The sequence below is a fragment of the Castanea sativa genome, chromosome 3 (genome assembly GCF_040712315.1).
Source record: "Castanea sativa cultivar Marrone di Chiusa Pesio chromosome 3, ASM4071231v1".
Taxonomy (NCBI): domain Eukaryota; kingdom Viridiplantae; phylum Streptophyta; class Magnoliopsida; order Fagales; family Fagaceae; genus Castanea; species Castanea sativa.
The window spans coordinates 3934449-3955206 of record NC_134015.1 but is presented as its reverse complement, the minus strand read 5'-3'; the positions used below and the strand labels follow the sequence as shown (position 1 = coordinate 3955206).

The 20758-nt window shown below is 34.4% G+C and overlaps 1 protein-coding gene across 8 annotated transcripts; it reads right to left on the bottom strand.

The window, feature by feature from the left end:
• Positions 1-673: 673 nt before the first annotated feature.
• Positions 674-16128, bottom strand: LOC142629423 (uncharacterized). 8 transcript variants are annotated; one of them, XM_075803413.1, is made up of 6 exons: positions 14083-16128; positions 12717-12875; positions 12556-12622; positions 12245-12399; positions 12011-12109; positions 674-1077 (listed from the first exon to the last, which is right to left on the bottom strand). In XM_075803413.1, exon 1 carries the CDS (start codon positions 15946-15948, stop codon positions 14146-14148), a length of 1803 nt encoding a protein of 600 aa, XP_075659528.1. In that variant the 5' UTR covers positions 15949-16128; the 3' UTR covers positions 674-1077; positions 12011-12109; positions 12245-12399; positions 12556-12622; positions 12717-12875; positions 14083-14145. The 8 variants fall into 8 exon arrangements, 6 of the variants coding, with proteins under 6 accessions (XP_075659528.1, XP_075659527.1, XP_075659526.1 ...); XM_075803412.1 differs by having other exon boundaries at positions 12011-12399; XR_012843055.1 differs by lacking the exon at positions 674-1077 and having other exon boundaries at positions 11806-12109; positions 15945-16107.
• Between the last annotated feature and the right edge of the window lie 4630 nt (positions 16129-20758).

The window sequence follows — 20758 nt, the reverse complement described above, 5'->3', positions numbered from 1 at the left end:
TCCTTTAAATAAATAATGAAAAAATATATATAAATTATTAATTAGTCCTCTAAAAAATATCTTACTCTAAATAGATAGATAAAAAACATTATATAAACTATCAATTAGCAACACATTCATTAAAACTGTGATCTAACATTTCAAAATGACAAGAATAATACAAAAATAACTATTAGCAGAGTTATTTATCCTGTTTATGTTGTTTTGGCGGGAAAAGATTAAGACAAGAGAGAAGATATTGATAATTTGTTTTATAGTTTATCTTAATTGCTTAAATGATAAGGAAAAAGGGTTAAAATTGTCAATTTATAAAAAATACAATTTCTTTTAAGTTTAGGAATCTGGATTCCCACCTGTTTTAAAGGGAATCCACATTCCTACTGAGAGGGGTTTAAGGATTCCCTTGGCATCTGATTCCCTAGCGTAATTTGCAACCAAACATGAGAATCTTTAAACATTCCTGGGAATCCTAAAATATTACCCCATACCAAACACCACCTAAGTGTCAATGGTGTATTGCAACAATATTTTTAACTCACACAAAAGATCAAGAGTTTTGTAGTTTAGTAAGATTATTCCAATCTTTTCTATATAAAGAATAAGGAGTTCAACCCTCGTACCGAATTGTAGTAACTAGTAAAGGAAAAAAAAGAAAAAAGAAATGTGTCTGGAGTTTAATTTATCAAATCAATCGAGCTAAAATTAGACATTTATTATAGTGAAAGTGTGTATATATATAGAGTCCCACCAAACACAATCACTAATTTATTCAAAATATTTTGAAACCAAGAACCCAAGTACCTTAAAAAGGCTGTAAAACCCTTTATCAAGATGGCTTTAGATGCTTAGACTAGAGGCACATTTCCACCAACTTGTTCTCAATAACATAAGTAGTATAGGCATTGTGGATTGTATACTTGATCTGTTCTTGTGAGAACGATCTAGCAGTCCAGTCAGGGCATTCACCAATTGGTTCCTTTATATCCATTCAAACTTCACCGGCCAACTCTGCTAATCCATACTTCTCAATGTTGGCTTTCTTTAGAATCCTTCAAGCAAAATAAATGACTTCAACGCCTAAGCTACATTTTAAACCATATCGACCAAATAGAATATTATTAACCTTTTCTTCAAATTCTGTACTCAGGAAACAAATAGTCTCGTCAGCAAGAAATTTTTGAGAGTTGATGGAGTTGAGTATAATAAGTGGCATAATTGGATGATCAAGCAACGAGTCCCAACAAAAAGTAGCAGCATTTGGACTACATATGATTTAGTGGTTTTGATACTCTTAACGTCGAGTCCTACAACACGGTTTGGTAAAGTTTGTAGTGTAGACTCTAATAAATCATATGTCGAGTCCATACTTCCAAGAGCGTTTGGCTAGCTATATAGTTATAGGGAGAGAGAGAGAGAGATGTACAGAGTACAGACTAAAGAGAACCTTAAAGAAAAGAGATTGAAAGATGCATAAAGGGGCCTTTATGTTGGGGCCATTAAAAAGAAAAGAAAAAAAAAAAAAGGAGCAATCCCATTTAACTTTTTAATTAAAAAAATTAGAAGGTTTAATCTTTTAATTTTTTATAATTTTTTTTACCACTTTTTTAACTCTTAAGTCTTTCCCATGCCTTTACTCTTAAGTCTTTCTCTGCTGCTTTATCAGATTGAGGAGTATTCAATATTTACTTCAAGTCCGTAGTCACACAAGTGAGAGTCATCTATCAGTCATCCACAACCATGTCATCTGAGGACTGCTCATTTAGCTTTTGCTAAAAACTTTTATTGAAAATGTGCTAAAATATATTTGTATATTAAAAATTTTTGAAAAAAAAAAGTAAGATAATGTGAGAAAAAATAAGGTTTTAAAAAGCTATGCATAAAAGTTTGAATCTGGCATATAAATTGATGTCATACGTAAATGTGCTAAAAATTTTTACTTTTAGCAATTTAAAAAGTCACTTTATCTATTTTAACACCCTATATTATTATTATTATTATTATTTATAAAAACACATACTTTATAATACACGTGTATCAAATACTCTATTATTTTACAACTTCATTTAAATATATTTTTTTTTTCTTTGTTTTACCGCTTAGGTGTTTCACAGGATAATGAGTAAAATATTAATTGTAATACAGTATAACAAATAATTCTTTTTTTCATTTATAAATTGATATCAAGTCCATGTATTTATTAATTTATTAGTTAAGAGCTTGCACTCATCAGAGAAAAATCATTCTCCACAAATATTTTCTAGGGAGGTTATTAAAAAACTTAAATTATATAAAATTTAATAAAAATAGAACTTCATATATTGACAAAACACACACACACACACACACATACATACAAATACATAAAGTCTTAAAATTTCCTTTTCGAATTTTCTTATTTTGAAATATTTGCATGATAGTCTTATTATCAATGCTTCAAGGTACATATTTTTCAAAATTTTAGTTTGAAAAAAGTTTTCCTGGGTTTTTTCTTTTGTTTGTAATGACTTTTTTTTTTTTTTGTTGAGAAACTGTTTGTTTGTAAGGACCTAATATATTGTTAAGAGGATCAAAGCTTAAGGAAAAGTTTGGCTACATACTAACTTGTAGCCAAAGTCTACAACTCTCACTAAACAAATTAACATTGTAACATATTTTGAAAGTCTAAATGTTGAATTGCATGTTCTTTTTGTTCTTAAAATACATGTCAAATTTTATGTCAAATGGATGTTATTTACTATTTGATCTATAAACTTATTTTTTATGTATAATTTTAGACAACAAAAACTCGAAATTTAAAGATTTGATTGATGACATAGCTATTGATATTTGATTTTGAAATTTTACAAGTATGAAGGATATAAGAAAAAAATGTAATCCGATGGTGGATTTGTCAAAATTCACATCCAATAAAAAAAATATTAAGTGGAGTTGTAGTCTTAGTTTACAACTAAGTTTGTTGCCAAATTTAATCCAAAGTGTAATTATGTTAAGCCTAAAAAAATTTAGCGTGATCCCAAATATTTTTTAAGGATAAAAGAACAAAAAAATTTTAAAATTTATATATAATAATTATTTTGTTTTCCAAGACAGGTGGTTATGACCACCCTAGACTCAATGTGAAGCCGCTAGTGCTATGGATTGAGCACTCCTGTCCTAAAGTAGGAATTAACCATCCCACGTCCAAAAAAATTCTATACTTTACCCATGTCTAGCCTAGCAATTCGACATAAAATGAAAATTTTCAATTATTAATCATGGTAACCTATCATTAGGAAAGTGACACTAAGAATACCGATTGGTGTCTCAAGATAATGGATATGAAATGATAACCTATCCATTCATCCATATTGAGGGGCCCATGTAACAAACACGCTATATGCCACAATGCCACTAACAATAATTCCCCAAATTTTCTCGATTTACGTGACATATATTATATTAAATCTCTCACGCACATTTATATATATATATATATATATATATATATATATATATATTCTTTTATCGTTTTTTGTTTACCATCTAGCAACAATAACGTGTGAAAGGAACATAATTTGATTTTTAGCTGTAAGGTTGAAATTTATCAACCATTTTGTTAGCTTTATTCCATACAAATTTGCTTGTAATTCAGCACTTAGAAACCCTGTATTTAGGTGGGATTCATGTAAGGGTAGTGTGTGAGAAAGTGTCAAGAAATGCTCAAGACTGTGTAGTGAAGCAGGAACTCGCGGCTGGATCTCACGGATGACTCGCGACTTGCAAGCTGCCAGATGATACACACGAGTGAAGCATGCAGAGAAGATGAACAGTCACGCCAACTGGAGCACTACAGGACAAAAAGTCCAGACTGGCCAGTCTGTTTGCTCACGACTTGAACTCGCGACTCAGTCAAGTCGCGAGGCCAAGTCGCCAGTCAGCTCTGTTTTGAAAAATTGAGTCTTCGCATTCCTTTCTCTCTCCAGTATAAATATCCCTTATACCCACGAAATGTAGAGAGCTTCCAGAGAGAATTTTTGAGAGAAAAACCCTAGAGAAAAATAAGATTGACTCATCCACAATCTTCACATAGAGACTCTTCAAATTCCTCTACCCTTTTCCTCTCCATTGTTACATCCTTGAGAAGAACATTACCAAAACCTTTTCTCACCATACCCATATCTGTGAGAAGGTTGTTTGGTACTTTGGAAAGCAGTTAAGAAGGGACCAATTTCATATTAGTTAATGTTATGGGCTATAGCGGAATCCGGTAAGCTAAAGAAGAAATAGGTTCGACGCAACCTCGTTAGAGTAGGAGAATGGAGGGCTTACGTACACTGGGTAGATTAGGCTTGGAGGGTCTTCTGCTGTCCATGTATCCCAACTACATTCTTTAGTGGATTATTGACTGCTTGTAGGGCGGCGGAGAGGTTTTACACCGAGAGTTTCGGTTTCCTCTTTGATAACACATCGTTGTGTTGTCCTTGTGTTTGCATCTCTCTTCCCTTAATCTTCGCCATTTAATTTCTGCTGTGGATGTGATTTTATTTGATTTAGATTATGTTATCAATTCTGTTTTAGCTTATTTATATTTTCCGCACGTACATTATTTGTTAATAAGCTTGAATTGGTAATTTGTAATTTGGGGGTCTAAACGTTCAAAGGTGTTTTACACACATATTGAACTTTCATTGGCACCCTTAAAGTAGTGGATTTTTTAGTGTGTCAACTGCTAAAAATGCATTTTAGCTATTTTGGAATCTTTGTCGTGAGTCCCCTAAGAAAATAATAGAAGAAAGGAAAAGAAAACATTAAGGAAATAGTGAGAGAGAGATGAAGAACATGCAACAGTGCAACCCAAAAGACATACGCAGAGTTGGAAATTTGGAAAAGTAAAGAACAAACAAAGAAAATAAGATGATGAGAGAAAGAAATTAGATCCTAATAATGGGGGACAAATTTCATATCAAGGTAAGAAAAATACAAAGAAATTTATTTGTCTAATTTTGGCCGGTATGCATTTACTGGCCGAAATTTGATATATTCTTCGATACAGCCAAAATGAGTCCGATATGGTTGGTATTTGAACCGACACGAAACATCAATGTTATGTACTGATCTATCTATTGGAACAACAAATACCAGTCGTACCTTAGCAATGAATACTTCAACTCATTCTATCTCATTTCTATTTAAAAAAAAAAACAGGCCGTGCAAGCGTCTTTTATGGCTGAGGAATGGGTCGACCACAATTTCTCAAAGTCCCGAGAAGCAGAGAGTAAATTGGCCCACTCAGAGAAGGCTCTGGCTGAGACAAAGAGGAAGTACAAGGACTCACTCTTCCACTTAGCTGAGGTCGAGAGGGGGCGCAAGAACACCGAAGCTGCCTTGGGAGGGGCTAAAAAGAATGCCGAGGAGATGTGGATCTCATTGAAGAAGTCTAAAACGCAACTAGCTTCGGCTAAAGAGCAAATCAAGCTCCAACTAAAGGAGCTAAAGGGCAAAGGTGCTAAGAAGGCGAAGGCTGAACAAGCCGCTTATGATGTTGGTATGACCAAGATCGCCCAAAGCCTAACCGCCTAACTCAAAAATGTTGCTCGGGCCTTCTGCCTTGAGGTATGAGGTGAAGCCCTTAACGCTACTGGAATTCGTGCTGACTCTAACCTCAGGGGGGCTGACAAGGTTTACTACCCCCAGCTCTGCGTATTACTCCTAGCTCTACCCTTCCAACTCTAGATCCAAGCTTTACCTCCTCGGTAGCCCCAACTCCTGAGCCTTCTACAGAGAAAGAAAAACATACTCCAGCCCTAGTGGTGGAACTGGAGTCAAAAGAAGTTGAAGAAGTTGAACAACTGAAGAAGAAAAAGAAAAAAGAGAAAGAGAAGAATGTTGCATCATAGCTCTGTTTAAGTCTAGTACTTAGGCAAATTTTGTAATGAGCTAAGTTTAGCAGACGCTATTTTTCTCTTCTTCTTCTTTTTTTTTTTTTTTTTTTGTTCAATTGCTCTTTTTGTAAACATTTTTCCGAGCTTTGAATGAATATATATCAGAGTTTTATTGCATTCTTATTTTGCTTAACTACTCGTTTTCTCATTATTCCAAAAAATACAATACATACTCTCCTTATTAAAATGTATAGCCTCAAGTATGTTAAGTCACCATACTCTAGATTCAAACCTAACAATATGATTCAAGAATCTGAATAGAATTATGGTCATGTTTTTGGATTTAATCATATTCATCTAAGGGTTAATTTACTCAATGCCTATGACCCGAGGAGTCAAACAAGACCGAGGTTTTGTTTAACATTTAACCAAATTCACACGAGTTAATTTACCCAAGGCTTGTGACCCAAGGAGTCTAACAAGGCCGAGATTCTGTTTAACACTTAACCAAATTCACAGAAGAGTTAATTAACCCAAGGCTTGTGACCCGAGGAGTCTAACAAGGCCGAGGTTCTATTTAACAATTAACCAAATTCACGTAAGAGTTAATCTTAATGGATAACTTTAGAAAACTAAGCACCAAACAACAAGCGCAAGAATTGAGCGGAATCCAAAGTATTATCAATAATAATATTTACAAAATTTTTTTATATTCCAGGGATGTGGAATGACATTCTCGTCCAAATCTTCTAAATAATAAGCCCCAATCCCAATTGTTGATGTGATACGATACAGACTTTCCCAGTTAGGTCCAAATTTTCCCCATGATGGATTTCTCACAGTTCCTACTACTTTCCTTAAGACCAGGTCTCTAGAAGCCAATGGCTTTGCCTTGACTCCTTTGTCATACCCTTGCCTAAGCTTCTACTGATAATGTGTTATTTTGACCATGGCCACTTCTCTTCTTTCATCAACTAAATCCAAGCTTGCTGAAAGAAAACAGTTGTTTTCCTCCATACTGAACTAACTAGTCCTTGATGTCAGTAATCCTGTCTCGAGACGTATAACCGCTTCGAATCCATAGGTCATTGAGAACGAAGTTTCCCCAGTTGATCTTTGGGGTGTGGTGCGATATGTCCACAATACATAAGGTAACTCGTCCGCCTATTTCCCCTTTGTTTCATCCAACCTCTTCTTTAACCTACTAATTATGACTTTATTGACAACTTTTGCTTACCTGTTTCCCTGTGGGTAGGCAGGAGTGGAATATCTATTTCTAATACCTAATTCTCCATAATATCTTCTAAAAGCCTTACTATCGAATTGGAGCCCGTTGTCCAAGATCAATGTATAGGGAATCCCAAATCTGGCAACAAAATTCTTTCAAACAAACTTCTTAGCATCTACATCCCTAATATTAGACAGTAGCTCAGCTTCAACCCACTTTGTGAAATAGTTGGTCCCGATGAGAAGCCATCTTCGGTTCTCTACTACCCTTAGGAAGGTCCCACTATATCCAAGCCTTACTAAGGAAAAGGCCAAGAATTGGAAAGTGGATTCAAGGCTCATCCAGGTTGCTGGATATATGGAGTGTATTTCTGACTTTTGTCACACTTCTTAATATAATCTTGAGCGGCCCTTTGCATACTAGACCACCAATATCCTTGGGTGAGAGTTCTATGTGATAAGGACCCCCCCCCAGTATGACTGTCACAAACTCTTTCATGCAACTCCTCCAATAAGGGTTCTACAACCTCGGGATGAACGCGTAGTAAATATGGTCTCGAGTAGGAGTGTTTATATAACTTCTGTTCCTCGGAAAGCCAATATCGAGCGAGCTTTTCTTTGTATCTTCTCGGCCTCACCTTTGTCTTTGGGTAGCATCCCATCCCTTAAGAACAAAATTAACAAGTCCATACAACTTGGACCAACTTGTATGCTATGTATCTTGTTTGGTGCTTGGTCACTATGGCCGGAACCACCGGATCCTCAACAATTATAACTCGAGGGAGGCCTGATCTCGAAAAGGTGGCTAACATAGCCAATGAATCAACATGAGAGTCCTGGCCTCTCGAGATTTGCCTTAGGGAGAAATTTTCAAAGCTGGACTGGGCATGTCTGACTTTGATGAGATATCCTTGCATTCATTGATCCCTGGCCTCAAATTCTCCATTGACTTGCCCGACTACTAGTCTTGAATCTGAGAAAACCTCTATAGCCTTTCCTCCTAGCTTGCCAACCATGTGTATGTAAAACATTCTAAAATTAAAAATTAAAAGAGAGAGAGAGAGAGAGAGAGAGAGAGAGAGCAAAACTCATCTATGACTTAAAAAATGTCTAACTCTTAAACTAGGTATAATTTGAATCCATATATGTGTGTGTGTATATATCTATATAATAACTAATAATCGAAATATTTGACTTTTTATTGATTGCGTCTAATTGCGTCATGTGGCTGCACAAACTTATGACATGTTTACTTTTAAAAACACCACATAATTGTGCCTTTTTTTCTTGCTTATTAATTAAGTTTTGGTATCTATTCACAGTTTCATGTAAGATAAATATTAAAACAAAATAATTGAAATTAAGAAGAAATCATCTGTAAGGCGTAGCCTGGAGGGAGAGAGAGAGAATGAGAAATCTGAGGGCCCTACCACTGTTAAGCAAGCGAGCACCCACATTCAAGCCGGCATCCCACAACCACAACTGGTAAAGACATTTTAAATAAACCAAAATTTAGATTTGGTTGTTTTGGTTTGATAGATCTGATGGTGTCTGTGATGAAGGTTGGATCGGCTCCACAAGAATCATATGCTGGCATAGGTATATTTCTTTGAATAGAAAAACCAAAGCTTCCCTTCTTTCTTCTCCCTCTCTTTGAATATGTATAATAGTCTTCTCTAGAATAACCCCAATTCCCAAATCCAATTGTATTATTCTAATTCAATTCGGTTCTCTCACTCTACTCCAGTTCTCAATAATTTGCTTTAATATTTTGTTGTTGACGTAACTAACAAAAAATTTTGTTACTTGCATGCAAATTTTTTGATAAAATACCCGACTGTCCATTTTGCAAGTCTAATAAGTAGATATGTATTCTTCTTGCTATAGTATATACATGGTCTGACTAGAGTCAATAAATTAGCAAGAGGTTTTCTTCCTTTTTCACGTTCATATAAATTTGTTTTAGATTTTCTTTTGATTTATGTGTAATGAACTTCATATGGCAGAGTTGTTTTCTTGGTTTTAATGTTATGTGAAATTAGGAGTGAGGGAAACAAAAGTTGAATAGTTTATTTTGTGGTGAGGCTTGGAAGTTTGAGATTTAATTATTGATTGAGTAGAGTGATGGGGATGCTGAGTCTTTTATATTTGTGATTGGCATTTGGGAATGGATTGGTAAATTGGATTTGTTATCATTATCATTGTGGTTCAGGATATTTTAAGTTCAAATATTGTTGTTTATCAGATGCATCTAACACACATATATGTGGCTGCAAATAATCTCCTCAACAGTTTCTAAGAAGCCTGCATAATCAAAATTGGGGGCTAACAGGAGTGTATAAGCAGAGATATCTAGACTATTTGTCTGCTATTTCGAAGTTTTGAATTTTGTGTTTGAGTTGCTTCTTATGAGAGAGAGTGGCATAGTCCCTCATGTGTTTAGGTGGCATATTATTCCGTGGCAGCAAATGCATGGTCTTGCTATTTTGTCCTGAGATTGTCTACACATTTGTATATTCAATTTATCAATAAAGTTTTATCTTTTATCCTTAAAAAAAAAAGTGCATCTTGGGAGTAGAAAATTTAGCAAAGCAGGAAGATCAAATTTATTAGTTTGAATATTTTAAAGTGCTACAAATGTTCTTTTTCTATTTGTAGGGTCTTCAAAATTGTCGACAGGTTGCAATATGGCTGTACATGCATAATTGTTTTGTTAATGACTGCTTCACAGCTTTAAGTTTTACAAGTCATTGAAAACTTGTGTACATGGCCAGATCATCAAATTCCCCAATTCAAAGATATATAAACATTCCAGAATGCTCAAAAGGTTTAGTATCAGATTAAGACTTCGAAGGTATTTCAAGTTTCCAAGACTTCTGGGCATTGGTCCAGAGAATAAGTTTATTGCAAAATCTACTAGGGCGAGATTGGAACAATTTGAAATATCTGATTGGATATGACTACTAAGTTTGTTGCTACCCAAATACATAGTTTCAAGATTAGGACAAGAAAGCCCAGTATCTAATGGAAGATTTCCGTACAAAGAATTTTCCATTAAGGAGATCTCTCGAAGAGAGGAAATGTTTGTTGACTAATTCCTTTCCTGCAAAATTGTTGACCCTTATATTGTAAGTAAAATAGCTAAACCAACCATGGTTGTAATCAGTGACCGCTTCCACCTTTTTCTGGGTCCAGAATAAGCTTGGTTTATAATAAAACTTTTCATGGATGAAGAAGAAGAAGAAGGAGAAGATTGATCTATGAGAACTCTCAAACCCTCAATATGCATGGAATAATAGAGCAAAAGGGTGAAGGTGATGATGAAAATGATATTGAAAGCCCATGTAAGAGAATGTCCCTTCATTATTTTTAGTAATCTTGGAGGCTTAAAGGTTTTTGGTGTGGTACAGACTATAGAGTGAAAGGAGAGTCTAATATATAAGGTGATAGAGAGAAGAGAGGTGAGGTGAATTGTTAAAAGGTGTGTTTTTGTTTTTTTGACTTTGGCTATCGTAGGAGATAGTTAGCTGTGGAGATGGGTTGTGTTTTTTTTATTTGATGTTTTGAGTTTGAAAACGTATAGCCCACGGTTTGACTATTGAAATGCATGCTTGGCTAGCGATGTGGAGGATGAAAGATATGAAATCAATTTGTGGGACAAAAGATGCATAAAATTTGGTGGGCTAAAAATTTTTAAGGAAACGGCATTTCCTTTACTTTTTGATGTATAATCTCTCTCTCTCTCTCTCTCTCTCTCAAAAACAAATATATTTTAGTACCCCTTTTCTCTGATTGATTGCTTTTATGACCGAATAAATGTTTCCAACTTCCTTCTCACATTAAGAGATTTGTCAAACAAGTGTAACCCTTAAATGAGCATTTTAATGTTTTGACAACCGTCTAGTCACTAAAATGGGACAAATAATTCAGTGTACATAGACATACTTTGCGTTTTATATAGGATTTATGTCCACCTAGATAAAAAATTGACTTTGTTTTACCATTCACCATAAAACATTAGTAATGATATAAAATATAAAAATTTTATTTAAAAAAAAAAAAAGAAAAAAGAAAAATCTGAGTTGATGGTATTGATTTCTTGTCTCCGTCTTTCCTTTCAATTTTAAAACATATTTTTCAATATAATGTTGCTAGAATTAATTTGACCCTCCTCAGTCCTCACCATGATCTAAGTTGCTAAATCTTTGCCTGAAATCATGTAACTTAAGAAGCCAGAGAATGTCACCACCACCTTTAAGCCAAGAATTTGGTGAGGCAGAATCATAGGTGTCTATCAGCAAAATGACCACAAACACGTGGACACTCTTATTTGTGTAAAGTAACGAACACATGGGCGAAAACAAAGAAATGTTTGCACAAAGTCAAAGGCCAAAGCCACACTAACCAGTATTCACACAAGTAAAGATCGAAAAGGTCAAGACACATATTGTAAGTCGTAACTTGCATGCAATGTTTTGGCATTGAAACTGAATCCATAATGGAACAAAAGAGTCTACATTTCAACAATATGACGCCTGCTATTTCATTCCATAATGGAACAAATGTCAAAGTATGTTAAAATTTGAGACAATGGTGTTTGGTACATGATTTCAAACAACAATTTTCAGTTTTTAAACAACATTACACATATTTCTACACACTTCTTCACTCACATATTTTCAAAAAAACCTTTTAAATTTGAAAGTTATTGTTTAAACACACGTACCAAACGGGTTCTAAAACTGAATCCTTCAGTCAAATTATGTCGATACATCTAATTTTTACATGCATCATAACACTTGAGTCAAACTAATACAAGTAATATACATTATGGGATTTCAAAATCTAACAAAATAATCATATCATGCCCGAGTCAAATACAAGATATATATTTACAAGTAATTGAGCAAGGGAAAACCTACCTTTATCCTTTTTACTACAGAGCCTTCTGGCCCTATTGGCAATCCTACAATCCGAAGTGCCTGCTCTTTTCTTTTCTTTTTTTTGATAATTTGAAGTGCCTGCAATCACCCAATTAAGGAGAGCAAGTGGATATGAGGAAACTAATGAGTAGCTAACTTCACCTCTAGTTTACGACCTGTGCAATACTATACAAAATATTAAACCCAACAAAACCAAATAGAACAAGAGCTCACAATTTCAGACAGGACTTTCATGCATTAAACACACAGATTTCCAAACTTCAACACAAGGTGCAGATTCGGAGCAGGAGAGGCAGGGGCAATTCACAAGTTACTACAATCAAGTATTTCCAATAACTAAACTGCAATGCACTACAACACCAACAGAACTGTAAGCAAAAAAAATTTCAAGTAATTCAGAACATGTCTTTACTCGAATGCACTTTATGAATGAGATGATCTTGGATATCACATAGTATCCAGCATTTTGAGTAATTTAGAACATGTCTTTACTCAAATACTCACAATTAAGCCTAATGACGAACCTTGTAAATTTTTCCAAGATCTGGGTGTAAGAATCTTATCAGGGAGGTCCCATCTCTGTCACAGGAACTTCAACAGGACAAAAAATATATATATAATTAAGGTCTCTAATTTTACCTACAAATATAATAATCTTAATTTATTCATAAGTTGGAATGTGAACCTGTTATGTTTGGATTGGGGTCGGTTATGAAGTTAACGAAGTTGAAGCTTGGGCCTAATATAGCTTGTTTTGAAAATGAGCTCAATGCTTGAACTGTCTTGTCTGGCTCATAGGTTCGCAAGCATAATACTTTCATACAGACCTCCAATTTATGGTTTTCTGTCATCCAAAATTTTATAAGATTTATAGAAACAAAAAGCCCTGAATAGGGTAAAAGTCTGTGTGTGTGTGTGTGTGTGTGAACAAAAAAGGCCTAAAGGACATGTATTTCAAATTGACAGGTTATGTCATCAAAGATAGAGTACAATCAACTATATTCTAAGATCTTTTGAATTTTAAATACATAGTAATAAAAAATTGACAAAATCTATGAGTGACTGATTTTAACAAACCGAGCAGATCTGGCTATCTTATCAAACTTTAACAAACTGAATTAAGCATTGATTGTGGGCAACAGTTTAGCTCAAGTTCTCTGAATTATAAATAGTCAACTGGTACCATTCAACTTGGCTCATTTGCATCTCTAAAGCTAATGTTTTTTTATTATATTTTATATTGGTAAGTTAGACATACTTAGTGGGTCTAGAACCCACAACCTCACCCTCCAACCAATTATTATGGGAGAAGGAAGTGCCAGTTGAGCAATTGCTAATTGATCATCCCTAAAGCTAAAAGTTAAAAGATTTTGATGGCTAAAATCACATTACCACAGATGAGTTCAGTGGTAATTGATCATCCCTACACACCCTCATATGAATAAAGGTTCAAGAATCTCTAGTAACACTGAAATCATAGTAAGCGCAAACAGGACATCAGAATTATGATGGTTGGACACAAAATAGATCCTACCTTTTGGCAAAAGAGAACTAAAAGGTATGAAAGTGAAAGAGTAACTTAATCTTTTTTTTTATAGGTAATAAGAGTATTATTAAACAAACTGAAAAACAGAAGAAAACAAATACAAGGTGTTCATGATGGTGAAAGAGTAACTTAATCTAACTAATACTTCAGAAGTCTGACAAGCTCAATCTATTGTGGTTTTAAAACAATAGTTTAACTTACAAGCACCCATAACCTGCTTTAAAACTAATTTGATAAGCAAATTACAACCAGACTACTTTTGTAAAACTGAAACTGATTCAAGAACTAACTTGGTGCAGACCTAATCACTAAGGGTTTAATAATTTTGGGGCTGGTTTAGGGAGTGCATACCTATACAAGGGGTATGATATTTCGCATTAACTTTACATTAGAAAAATTTTGAAACACCCACCCATGAGAAAGGGTTTAATGCAACAAAATGAGTGCACAAAAAAATCACAACAAAAGTATTAAATTTTACTGGAAACAAATATACATCACTCACATAATGACTAGTGATAGGTTAAAATATAAAAGTTGTCCTTGATCTTGAGAAACTAAATAACCTTCACTCAAACTTTGGAAGCAACTCTTGAATATTTTCATCTACTTGATTAGACAACAGCAAATCAATAAACAAGGCAGCAATTGTTGCGTTTGCTGAAAATCCCTTGTCAACCATCATTTTGAGATATTTCATTGCCTTTGATGTCTCTCTATGTTGCAAAAACCCTTGGATTATTGCGTTATATGTGTGCTCATTAGGTGAACAACCACTACCATCCATTTTCTCAAGCAGCTCACTCGCTTCATCAACTAGTCCATTCTTGCAAAATCCTTTGATCATTATAGTGTAAGTCCAAACATCAGGTTTCAATCCTTTTACAGGAAGGGCACTAAAGATTTCTCTTGCAGTCGTAAGTTCCCCAACATTGCAGAAACCATCAATCAAGATGCCGTAAATAACAATATCACAGTCCAGCCTTTTATCTTCCATCTCCTGAATCAATGCCATTGCCTCAGCAATTTGTCTATTCTTAAAAAAACCATCTAACAAGATGGCATAGGTTTGGGGATCTGGATGTTGGCCACAAGCTTGCATTGTATTGAATAGCTCTAGTGCAGCCTGGACTCTCTCCACTCGACAAAACCCACCTATAAGAGTGTTGTAAGTCACTACATTAGGAATCATTCCCTTGTTGGACATTTCATGAAACAAACGCATTGCCTCATCAATTCTTTTACTTTTGCAATATCTATTGATCAATATGTTATAGCTAAACACATTGGGTGAACAACCCTTCTCAACCATCATATTAAACGTCTTAACTGCCTCGTCCAGTCTGTTTTGCAAACAATAACCATCAATCAAAGAATTGTAAGTGACTTCGTTAGGATCAATGCCTCTCTGAATCATCACATCAAAAACTTCTTTTGCCTCAGTCAACATCCCTTCCTTGCAAAGTGTGTCCACCAATATGCTAAATGTTTGTACATCTGGCATGATCTTCCTTTGAACCATCTCATTCAACAAGGTAGCAGTCTCCCTCCACCGACCAGAATTGCATAGTCCTTGAATTACGCAACTGTAAGTGACAATGTCTGGGTGAATGCCTTTACTTGTCATTTCAGATAAAAGGTTCAAAGCCTCAGTCACCAATCTGTCCTTACATAAACTGTCAATGACTGTGCTATAGAGCACCACATTTTGTTCAAAATTCCCTTTTTCAAGCTTCCTGAGCAACCTAATAGCCACACCAGTCTGGCCAATCTTACACAGACCGTTTAGTATTGTTCCACAAGTAATTGTATCAGGTTGGTACCCTTTGTTCTCCATTTCCTCTACCAACCTCACAGCTCCAGAAATATTACCTCTAAGACAAAGCCCCTTGACAAGAGTGGTTAGAGTTATACGGTTTGGTTGATATCCAAGTTTCAAAATTGTTGCTAAGACAGAGAACCCAAAATCGACCCGGTTCAAATGGCAGTAGCAATTAATCAAAACATTGAGAGTATAATCATTGGGAGAGATTCCGAATGATTCCATTCGTTGAATTAGAGTAACGACTACAGAGTAATGCTTCATTTTTGAAACCGCACCCAACAATTGAGTAAAATCGACAATGGAAGGCAAAGGGTGCATGTGAAGCATTGTATCAAACAGGCCTAAGGCATGATCAAGATTCTTAAAGGTTCGAGATTTGCAGTGATTTCTCACAGATTTCAAAAACTGATTCGGAATCTGAAATGGGGTTTTCGCATTTTCTCTAATAGTAGAACAATAATGAGAAGTAAAAGCACGAAATGGAAGGCTTACTCTAATAATCAAACGATTGCATATAGAAAGAAGAGAGGATGTTGATTTACCCATTTCACAAAGACGACAGTCAGTCTCAGCTACCAACTCGGCTTTGCTGCGGAACTTCAAAAATCGAAAGGAGGAGAAGTCATGGTGATCGGAGAGTGAAGCAGTGAGTTCGAAGGTAAGAGTGAGAATGATTTGTATTTCTGAGAGAAATACAAAAAACAAAGAGGTATGTTGGCGTTTGAAGTCGGGAATTTTACACATAGTTTTTAGTTTTAGTTGGCATTGTTTAACTTAGCTACCACTTTTGTGGAAACAAACAAACACCGTTGGCATTGTTTTGCTGATCCCTTTGACACCTTTCGATGCTAACTCAATACGCTGTCGTCTCTTCTTTCTTTTTCTTTCTTTCTTTTTTATTTATTATTATTATTATTATTGTTATTAGGCTAAATTTCAATTTAATTCCTTTTATTTTTTAAATTGTCCAATTAATTTCTTAACCATATATGTGTAATTGTAATCTATATATATAATTAAAGTTAAAATTGAGAGAAAATCTAATTTATTTTAAATTAGATTTCAATTGTTGTTTAATTTTGCTTTAGTGTCTTATCTAACTTTTTAAAATTTTTATTATAGGTGAGTTAATGTTGTGCAGAGGACGAATAGTCTAAGTGCCCGTTTGGTTGGGCTTTTAGGACCCAAAACGTAGCTTTTTCATAAAGTTGGCAGCCACTGGGCGTTTGGTGAAGCCTAAACGCAGATTTTAGATAAAAGCTGCGTTTTAAGGCAAAGGCAAAACTCAACTTTTTTGAAATGGTGGTCTGAGGTCCATATCTCAAACACGCATCAACGTTTTCAGCTCAACGGATAGCTGAGACCGAAAATTACCGAATCACCCTCATCTCTTCTCTGCTGATTCCTCTCAGACGCTGATTCCTCTCATCTCTTCTCTGCTCTGCCTTCTCCGTGCTGCTACCGATCTCCCTGTGGTAAGTCATCTGTTCTTCTTCTTCTTCCTCTTCTGCTTTCTTCTTCCTCTTCTTCTTCGTCCTCTTCTTCTTCTTCCTCTTCTTCTTCGTCCTCTTCTTCTTCTTCCTCTTCTGCTTTCTTCGTTTTCTCTGATTTGTAATGTTTTTTGTTTTAATTTTTTTTTTCTGATCTGAGACAGGAATCTTGAAGGTACGCATTTGATCAAAAAGGCACCAAGCAAAATACACAAACAGATACAATCCTTCTGATTAAATTAAGGTACACCCTTTTTCTTCTTATTCTTATTATTTTCTCTGTGTTTATACTTTGTTGAAAACTAGGATGTGTAATCAAGTTGTTTCATTTTCTGTTTCTGGAACCCGAAAAGAAAAGGAGGTTAGTTGGTATGAGTTAGTTATTAGTTCAATTTTATAAGGATTATGGTAAAATGTAATATTGGGGAGTAAATATTAGTGGGTGTTTGGGAAGTAGAGCTATAGCCATGTTTGTGATTCAGTTCAATATGTGTGTGGTTGTGGTGTAAGTTTTAAGTTTTTTTTTTTTTTTTTTAACCAATTCTTCAAATTTTCGATTTGTAGGCAAATTTACTTTATAGATTGGTTCAATATTAGTGGGTATTTGAGAAGTAGAGCTATAGCCGTGTTTGTGTTGCAGTTCAATATGTGTTTGGTTGTGGTGTAAGTTTTAACTTTTAAGTGTTTTTTTTTTTTTTTTTACCCAATTCTTCAAATTCCAATTTAGAGGCAAACATTGAGCTGATGGGTCAAACGTTAAGGGCAAACATTGAGCATTTGAGCTGCTATCACATTGTAAATGCTGCTATTGCTTTATCTACCACTTATTTAGCTTTTTATTGCCTAGTTAAACATAGTATTCTTAAGATGTCATATTGTAGACTAATTCTGTTTTGCATTTGAATGTGAAAGTTGCCTATGGATGAGGAATGGCACTAGAATCTTTCATATTACATTGTAGTTGGTCTTTAGGCTGTTTTTGAAAGAAATCTCAAGTTAAAAGAACTTCAAACAATTATTGTTAATTGAACTTTTCTAATGAGAGTGTGAGGAGAAAGCCATAGTTTCAAGCGACACAAATATATGACGGGGCCCTAAAGCTCAAAACTGAAGGCAACATCAAAGTTGCATAGTGAAGTCTTCTCCCATAAGGTTGATTGGAAACGATGTGTGGGGTGGTATGGTAAAAGGCATGTGTTAGAAAGTTTTTTTTACACTTGTTACGAAAAGGTATGTCCAGGATCCTGAAGATAGTGAAACTACGGTTTAAGACTCCTTATAAGGCATATCTAGGTTCAAAAGATACTCTTAAGTAATCCATTTGTAATTTTATATTTAAGTTGCTTCCAAAGTCGAAGTTAAATGTTCCTCTGATTTTATTGCAAGGTGAAGAGAACCTTTACATCTCGATGCACCACACCTTGCTCTCTAAGCTCTCCAAGTTCGGGCATATGATGGGGCAACATAAGCACGTATGTATATAGATTTGTACGTTTTCATTTGTTGAAGTGACACGTGCAATTGTTTTCGTGACTACCGGCCACAGCTAGGCAGTGATGCTACGCTCCTTCCGATGGGTCATGCCCAACGGTCATTCTTCTTCTGGGGCGTGCCCGGCACACGCATCAGTATGGATTTGAGTATATTAGTTGTTTAAAGAATGAAAGAAATTACACAGTGTATAAGAAATCATCTAATGAAAATCTTATGAAAAAAAGAGGGGGGGGAGAGAGAGCGCTAGCGACGACGGCGGCGGCGATGCCGGCTCGTGTGATGGGTCATGCCCGCGCGGCCGGCCGATGCTTTGCATCCGAGTCTGGGCATGACCCATGACGGCGGTGATGCCCGGCTGCTTCTTGGGCACGCCCACGAGCGGGCGATGCGTGTCGCTGGCTTGATGGGTCATGCCCGGCGATGCGTGCATCAGCTCTGGGCATGACCCATCATCAGCGGCGGCAAGCTCGTCTATCGGGGCGTGCCCGCCAGCATCATCACTGGCTGTGGGCAGAGGCTGGAACCAAGGCTGCAGCTTCTAAAAAAATTTTTCCCACATTTTTTTTCCCACATATTTTTTTTCCCACATATTAATAAGAAGTCATTAATGGTAATAACAAATAATTATGCCACTAAAAAAGAATAATTGCCCAAACATTATTAAAATAATACCAATAATAAAAATTTATTATTATTATTATTATTATTTAGTAAGTATATGAAGTAGTTGAATTATAAGTATGAAATAAACTCCCTTATATATACATTGTCTTTTTTGGTAATTTGTCCCTCAAACTGCAACTTTTATAGTTTTAGCCAAACACTCAGCTTTTTCAAAAAGCACTTTTTAACAGCTTTTACCAAACACTCAGCTTTTTGAAAAATCACTTTTTCATTATGCACTTTTTCAAAACTCAACTTTTTCATTATGCACTTTTTTAAAAAGCCCAACCAAACTCACCCTAATATGAATAAATCATCAAAAACCCAATAAAAATAAAAATAAAAAGAATAAACTCAAGTGCATATACAAGCATAATTATAAAATAAAAAATTAGAGAGAGAGTAAACTCAGCAATGACTATATAAATAACTAGCATTATGTCCGTGCGACGCACGGTTTAATCAAAATTCATAGGTAAATAATTTTTTTTATTAATTTACTTAAAAATAAATAATAAAAATAAATGAACTTTTACTTTTAAGTTATATAATAAATGCATATTGTGTGTGACTAAGGTATCATAAAATAGACGCGCGAGTGCGCGCACACACACACTGTGTGTATATAAATTGAGTGGAAGATGGTAGAAATACCTAAATATATATATAAAATGATTTTCAATAATACATTGAACTTTAAGACTCAATTAATCACATGTATTTAAATGGATAAACCTTGAATTTAATAATTAAAAACTATCAAAAATAACAATTGAAATCATATTAAAGTGGAAACCTCAATTCAATAATTAAGAACAATCTAAATTACTAAACATTTAAATTTTTGAAGTAGAGAGACTTACATGAGAATTTAATTTTTGTCCTTGAAAGTATGAGAGAAGACACTGAAACTTAAAGTTTAAGTCCCGTGAGTATAAACTCATAAAACGTATAAAATTTTTAAAAAAAAAATAGCTAAATGAATTACAATTATATAATCAAAAGTAAAAAATTGAAAGTAAAAATCATGCTTCATGTTTGTGTATATGCATGAAAAAAAAAACTAAATTCAACATTTATTGTAAAAAAGAGGTAGTGTAGTCTTACCCTTGTCTAGCTAATTATTATTAAAATCCATTTGTTTTGCAGGGAGAGAGAAAAAAGAACGCTTCTTTTGACACAAAAAAAGCGTTTTTTACTATGTTTTTTTTACTTTATTCAAAAACAGTTTTGGTAAATTGGCACGAACAAATAACTTGCTATCTTTTCTTTTTTTATGGAATATAAATAAAGATTAGATGGATTAGATGAAGAACTTGAGAATGATTAGATTACACTACGTTGCTTTATATATATAAATATATATATATATATATATATAATTTTTATAATACACACCGCTATTTTTTTTTTCCCCTTATATCAGGATTAGATAGATTAGATGAGGAATTAGAGAATGATTAGATTACACTATGTTACTTTTTTTTTTTTTTATAATACATGTCGCATTTTTTATTTATTTATAATACATGTGCTACCTTCTTTTATATATAAATGTTTTCTTTTAACTAAGGATTAGATGGATCAAATAAAGAATTTGAATTTGAATTAAATTAAGATATTTATCAACTTAGAAATATAGGAGAAGAAAAATTATATATATTTTTAAAAAATATAAAAATCTAAAAACAAAATTTTGCAATATGGTG